The sequence below is a fragment of the Cololabis saira genome, chromosome 9 (assembly GCF_033807715.1).
Source record: "Cololabis saira isolate AMF1-May2022 chromosome 9, fColSai1.1, whole genome shotgun sequence".
In the NCBI taxonomy this organism is placed as follows: domain Eukaryota; kingdom Metazoa; phylum Chordata; class Actinopteri; order Beloniformes; family Belonidae; genus Cololabis; species Cololabis saira.
In genome coordinates this window covers 37,826,741-37,834,309 of record NC_084595.1, presented here as the reverse complement: position 1 = coordinate 37,834,309, position 7,569 = coordinate 37,826,741, and the positions used below count along the sequence as shown (strand labels likewise).

Genomic DNA, 7,569 nt, shown 5'->3' with positions numbered 1-7,569 from the left:
GACTGTCTCAGAAAATTAGAATATTGTGATTTTCTGTAATGCAATTACAAAAACAAAAATGTCATACATTCTGGATTCATTACAAATCAGCTGAAATATTGCAAGCCTTTTATTATTTTAATATTGCTGATCATGGTTTACAGCTTAAGAAAACTCAAATATCCTATCTGAAAAAATTAGCATATTCTGGGAATCTTAATCTTAAACTGTAAACCATAATCAGCAATATTAAAATAATAAAAGGCTTGCAATATTTCAGTTGATTTGTAATGAATCCAGAATGTATGACATTTTTGTTTTTTTTAATTGCATTACAGAAAATAAAGAACTTTATCACAATATTCTAATATTCTGAGACAGTCCTGTATATGAGGCCAAACGGAATGCAGAGGATAAATAATCACGACGAGACACAAGGCATACATGTACAATCAAAGGCAAAATAGCTGGGATGTGACACAAAACTTTACTCATGTAGATACGTTTCATGTGCAACAATGAGGGTCATGCATGAGGCATCACAAAAATGCTTTTTTGTCCAGACATGCAGGGGCCTCTATTAGTTGGGACCCTATATTGCTGGTACCCCTATTTTCTCCTTTGCATTGCCCCTAAGTTGTGTATAACCTACAGTACATGTGGTCAGGAAACAGGTACAGCAATTACCAAGTCATTCTAATGAGAGCTTGTTGTGCCTGTAGGAGCAGCTGGTCCATCATAGAGGAATGATAATGAATGGATGCCTCAACATGCGCACTTGAGCTAGACACAGTAGCACAGGTGGCCACGGCACAGACAGTACACTCTCACACATCATCAGATGATAGGCATTAAAAACATGTAAAAAAACAAAAAAAAAAACAACAAGCAAGCAGATCAGCATCATTTTTAAGTATTTTGTACCATTACAAAGCAGAATATTTCAAGAGTTAATTGTAATTGTCGAGCATTGAGTCTCTCTGCTTCAATAAGAAATATACTGTTTACTTAAAATAGTTTAGACTTTAAAAGACAAAAAATACTTGTTAAGATATCCATTGAACTTTAATTACCAGCACATTACTTTTTAATTGATACTGAAAAATCATGATTTTAATACATAATAAAGGATTATTAACAGTGACAATTATTATTATTGTTATTACTATTATTATTTATTTATTTAATCATTTATTACTGGAGTTCCTGAAACATCACTTTTGAGATTTAGCGTCACCTTGTGGTGCTTTTGACTTCCTGCGCCATTTACATAAATAAAAACAGTAGATCATGTTAAACTTCTCCTATTAATATTTAATGGAGTTTATCAGTTTTACTATCAAGCTTTAAAAGCGTTAAAATAAAATAAAATAATGTTTTCCACTTTCTTTGGAGAAACTCTTTGCAAACTCTTTGGTTGGGTTTAGTGACACCAAAGCCTAAACAAACTGGGTAGAATTTTTTTTTTTTTTAATTTTTTCAAGTGTTTTTGCATTAGGACATTCTGCAGCTTTAAGGGCACTGGCCCTTGCTGAAGTCTAATTGGCCTGCTAAACCTTTCATTTTCCAAGAATAACAGTTCAGTTATTAAACTATTGGTTAATGAACAGCTAACTGGTTTGTGTTTAAGCATGAACATCAGCATTTTACTGTTGCTAAAGCCCCAGTGCCTTCGGGTGTGTGTCGCGTGCTGCGTGTGTTCTGAAGTATTTTGTCTGCACATTTCATTACATAGAGTAGACGTGACTTGTGAAATGTACATCCAGCTTACAAAACAAACAAAAAAACAAACGAGCCATTGTGTGCATGTCAGACAAAATAAATTGGCCACATAAATCCTTGATCCAGATAAGGACAATATTCTATTGCATCTAAAAAAACAAACTTATGAAACTGAAAACAAATTAAAACAAATTAAAACAAAACAAAACAAATTGAAACAAATTAGTTGGCATCCCTGAAAAAGATTGAACATAGTTTGACCATAGTGGCATGTTCAATGAAGTGTGTCTTGTAATTAGCATAGCAAGAATCCTCACTCTTGCGGTCAGTCTACCTACTGAAAGGATGAAAAGTCTTCCCATAGTGTCATGGTGTTTGCCACAATAAACATGGACCAGAGAAAGCAAAGTCCTCTGAGGAGATCAGAAAGAAAATTCCAGACAAACATGGAAGGTAAAGGTACCATCTTGGTGCTTGGTGTTTCTGTGACTACAGTTAAAAATGTAATTCAGAGGTTTACTGTAGATGGGAGAACAGCCAACCTCCCTGGACGTGGCTGCAAGAGGGAAAGGGCTGACAAATTGAAGAGGCGGATAGTATGAACAAAAACCACACAGCAAAGAACACCTTCCAAAGAGATTCAAGGTGAATTCTGAGACCTAAGAACATCCATCAGTGTGTGCACTAAAGTGGACAAAAAGGGGACGGAATTTGTCAAAATCCATCTAGAAAAGCCACAAAGCTTCTGGGAGACTGTCCTTTTGACAGCTGAGACAAAACTGTTGTTTTTGACAAGCCACATATGTTTTATGGTCACAGATGAGAAAATGAATCATAGCTGCTGTAAAACATGGAGGAGGCTTTGTTTTGTTCTTGTCCTGCTTTTATGCATATATCTTAAATCTGTGCAGGGTATAAGATTATCAATGTATTCTGGAGTAAAATGTGCTGCAGTGTCATAAAGCTTGGTCTCAGTTGCAGGTCACGGGTCCTCTAACAAGACAGTGACTGCAAACATTCAGATAAATCAGATGAAAGAACCGTCTGGACTACTCTGAAGCCTTATGGAAATGAAATTATAGGAGCCCTTGTCTGTATCCCGTTGAACATCTGTGGAAAGGGCTGAAACATCCAGTCTGTAGAAGAAACCCTTGAAACCTGACACAGCTGGAGCAGTTTGAAGATGAGAAGTGGTCCAAGACACCTGTCCACTCCTGCACCTAACGCAATTCAAAAGTAATATGGGATTTTTTATGAGTGAACTTTTAGTTAATTTGTATTTATCATTGCTTTTGTCACTTTCAAGTTATTTTAGTACCCATTTGTTTTTTTCTTTATTTAATTTAAGTATACCAGCAAATTTGTCCACATCTGTAATATGTCTTTCAGGAAATGTCTAATTGGTTGCTTTTCTATTCTCTTCTGCTTCTTTCTTGGCCCATTTACAACCTGAACTGCAACGGCTAAATATTAAACATGTTCTAAATGATAAAAGCTGCAGGAATCACAACATCTTTATGACTTTTTTTCATATCTGTGCTTATTGGAAGTTGGTGGAGTTTTGCCAGACATAAATAAATGATGAACATGTCCTTATGTGTGGGTACTTAGTACAGATTTGGGATTTAATTCTTACACAAAAAAAGTAATAAATGTAACCCTGCAAATAAATTTCACATTACAATTTTGTCAGAGGAATATTCACTTATTTCTGCATTTTATGTACAAAATCAGCTGGTTAAAATTATTCCTGCTATGATTATAATTCCTTCAGATTCATCTTGCAGAAATTCATAAAATACCTCACAAATGTAACAATTTGTGCACAGCTACAGAAAACATGGAAACTATAATTCAGACAGAAAATGATGAGAATAACTCAGAGTGAAGGATCTCGTGGGAGATGGTCCACAAAATCATGACACAATTCCAGAGATTTTCAGCTGTAAATACATATTACATCTAAGGCAAATGTGACGCTCAATGTGCTGCTCCCTGGAGGTTTTAAACATTTGTAGCGGCAGGTTCAGAAATCACTGTCAGCTTCACATAGAACAGGGGAGAAAATATGTGTTTTTCTTTTGTCCACTTGTCAAACAATTCATCCATGTTCTCACACGTCGAACAAGCTGGCTGTCATTTACATCATTTTTTTTGTGATTTAGAATAAACAAAAAAAAATTAAAAAGGAAAAAGACAGACCACACATGGAAAGACAAGGTCCAATACATTAATTTTCCTTCCAGGTGAAAGAATGACTTAAAAAAAAAATAGAAACAAAAGAAAAACAAAAACAAGGCATGTTTTATTCAACAAAGGCCAGGACGAGGGGTCGTGTGGGCATAAAATGCAGCCAACTGTTGTCCAAAGTAGGATGATTCCAGGTGTGTGTCTTATTTAAAGTTTTTTTATCTGTTGGTTTGTTTTGTGGATCCTCACGTCCATCTTGTCCACTTTGTTAAATAGAGAATCAATGGACTCGTCCTGGTTCTCAATTTCAGACTGTAGACCAAGCCCAAGGTTCTTCAGTCTGCTTAAGCCATCAGACATGTCATCTACGTCATTCAGATCAGACATTAGATTAGTATTACATGAATTTATTTCTACACTAGAAACATCAAATCAAAATATATGTCACTTCTATGCTCTCCAATCCATATTTTATACTATAGAATAGTAAGTTGTCGTAAATGGCGCTGAATCGATCATCTGAGGTTGTATTTATCCAGGGTGAAGAATATTATCTGAACTTTAATATCCAAGTGCATATTAATAACAATGTATTTGATGGAAGGAGGAGAAAAGATGATTGAGAATTAAATATATTTACCTAAATTTCTGTCAAGGGTCTGGTGAGCGTCCTTGAGGTGCCTGTTCTGAGGGTGTCCGTTCTGTCTGGATGAGGCGCCATCATTTGACGCAGCAGCTCCAAAACCTGAAACACAGGATTCACAAAAACGTGGGACCCAGTTTGTGAAATATCACATGAAGGTTCTTGTGCAAATTCTTACCTCCTGTCTCCAACTTTCTTAGGTTGGGGTGGCTGGCCTGGTACTTATCTTCATATTGTCTGCTACTTGATAAGGCACTCTGTAGTCTGAGGCAAAAGGGAGAGAAAGACAGTCAATAAAAAACATACAACATAAATCAAATCTAATAATTTGTTGTTTTGTTTTAATTTTTATTAAACATTATTTCAAATTTGGTCCCTAAAACTGCCTGTAATAATTCAAGTGCAATAAAAGAATTGGTGCATCTCCTTTTAGCTGTAGGTTCCAGTAATAAACATTATTCTCTGAAAATCTTTCACTCAATCTATAACACAGTGTCCAGATTGTGAACTGATTCAGAGATCACATTTCACCTCTTTTAGCCGCTCTGCACTGGCACCTTTTAGAAAAAAAGTGTAATCCTTCTCATCACATACAGAGTCCTTAATGGCAGAGCTCTGTCTCATCTTAAAAATCTAATTTCCCCCATCACCTAGCTCTCTACTCTGTAAATGAAGGAGCCCTTGATGCTCCCAGAATGTCCAGGAATAAACGAGACAGAGCTTTTGGTGTAAGTTTTTTATTTTAATTTGCCAGACAGCGACAGGACCAGCACTAAACTTAAGAGCGTAGATGTGACTCACTGATCTTTTGCACTTGATTTAAAAATGATCTTTTTGTGGACTTTTAACCATTAAATTCTGATTTTTTTTCCCCTTTTTATCCATTTATGTTGGTACTTTTTTGTTACTTGTATATTGCTTTTACAAGTGTTGTCAATCTTTTTTAGTAATTGTTTTACAACCACTCGTGTCTTTTTTAAGGTCTGTTGTGGTATGCTTGTGCTATGACATCACATATTTGCCATTGTGTACAAAATTAGGTTTAAAAAACATTCAATATTATAATACAAGTCCAATACTATATAAAATAGCATAATACACCCATTGGCCACTTTATTAGGTACACCTGGTGTACCTAATAAAGTGGCTGGTGAGTGTATCTTTAATGTCCTTAGTAAAATACTTTAAATCCAACCCATTCATTATGTAAGGACAAAAAATCAGATTATAAAAATATTCTGTTGAACTGGATGACAGCACTGATGCAAAGTAGGAGACCCTGAAACTTACGTATCACTGGCCAGGTAAGTGTTTGGCTCTTCAGGTGGTGGTTTTGTCTCTGGTTTGCTCTTGAAGTAATTGACGAGTCCCCCCCAGACACTCTTGATGCTGTTAATATGCTTCTGGCTGGTATTCAAGTCCTGATCCATGTTGTCCAGCATCTTGTCTGTCCTCCTAATAGCCTCACCCTGTCGCACCAGTTCCTACATAGACAAAAAAAAAAAAAAAACTGGACAGTCTATCTCCTTCCCAGACACAACACCATGTATTTGTAAACCTCATTAGAGTTGCATACCTCTGCAGTCTCCACACCCATCTTCTCTGATTCGTAAACAAGGCTGAGAGAACGGTAACTGCTGTCCACCGCAGACTGAGCTGTGCGCATCACTTGCTGCTGGAGATACCGCTGTCTCCTCTCTGGTTCAGTCAACCCGCTGTCATCATCGTCATGGTCATTGTCGTGGAAACCTCTACTCTTAGGCTTGAAAGCTTCCTCGTCATCATCATCTGCAAATGGGTTATGGGAGCTAGGGTAGGCCATCTGCGAGGTAAAAACAAATAAAACAATCATAAGTGAACTTTCAATGTCTAATGATTGTTTCGAGGCGGGAATGGGCTTTCACCTTCAGTCAGTTCAGAAAATAAAACAAGACAAAACAAATAATTTGTAATTAATTGGAAACCAAGCAAATTTGGAAAAAAAAGGAAGTATTTACAGGACTGTCTCAGAAAATTAGAATATTGTGATAAAGTCCTTTATTTTCTGTAATGCAATTAAAAAAACAAAAATGTCATACATTCTGGATTCATATCAAATCAACTGAAATATTGCAAGCCTTTTATTATTTTAATATTGCTGATTATGGCTTCAGACCTCGAAACTTTCCTAACTTACTGATTAATGGACCCTGTGTAAGAACTACATAATGTCTAAGTAAGTAACATTTCTAATGCTATCGCTTAGTTTCATCTCGCAGGGGACATGTTGGTTTGAAAAATTACATGTTTTTCGCAGGAAATCACATGAATCCCAGCTCTAGTTTCAACAAAATACTACTGTTTTAGTGACGGAGTCAATCCAGACAAAGAGAACAGTTTAACACATATAACCTGCCAGTAAGACTCGTATATTGTGTAAACGGGGGGTAATAATAATAACCATCACTGTCTTTATTATTTTATAATCATACTTCGTGGGTGTTGGCCAGACAGTCGAGGGCTTTTCTAGAAAGGTCGCCTGTACAAATGGCTAGATACGCTAACGAAGTAACAACAGAAAGTTACCAGGTTTAACATTTTCCTTTATGAGATATAATATGTCTAAAATTAGATCGTATCAAAGATCGTAAGTGAGGAAATAAACCTTTGCCCGTCGTCGCCGCAGGTTCTTCTCTCGATCAGCTGACTCAGCACTTCCGGTGACGTCAGGTGACGTGGCGCGAGCCCTTCCGGGGCTCATCCTGCGCAGTAAAAACGCAAACAGTGCATTATTGGTCGCATAAAAAGTTATTTAATGTGCCCGTAGAAAATACTGTTGCGTGTTTTACATCCACCGCCAGTTTAGTAGCTTTTGAAAAAGAAACTATAAATAAGCGAGCTCTTCCAGGGGGTCATCCTGCGCAGTAATTGAGCCTGGAACTCCCATACATTTGTTTTATCACTGCTCACTCTCATCTGCGTTTTGGACTGATTTTGAGAATTTTATACATAGTAAGTTACATAGTAAATCTTATGATTGCAATTGGTAAATTTCA

At 36.5% G+C, this 7,569-nt stretch overlaps 1 protein-coding gene across 1 annotated transcript; it reads right to left on the bottom strand.

Annotated features, from left to right (window-relative positions):
- Positions 1-3,089: 3,089 nt before the first annotated feature.
- On the bottom strand, positions 3,090-7,231 carry snap29 (synaptosome associated protein 29). The gene is made up of 6 exons (XM_061730069.1): positions 7,179-7,231; positions 6,111-6,356; positions 5,825-6,018; positions 4,713-4,798; positions 4,532-4,636; positions 3,090-4,256 (listed from the first exon to the last, which is right to left on the bottom strand). Exons 2-6 carry the CDS (start codon positions 6,354-6,356, stop codon positions 4,099-4,101), a joined length of 789 nt encoding a protein of 262 aa, XP_061586053.1. The 5' UTR covers positions 7,179-7,231; the 3' UTR covers positions 3,090-4,098.
- Positions 7,232-7,569: the final 338 nt, after the last annotated feature.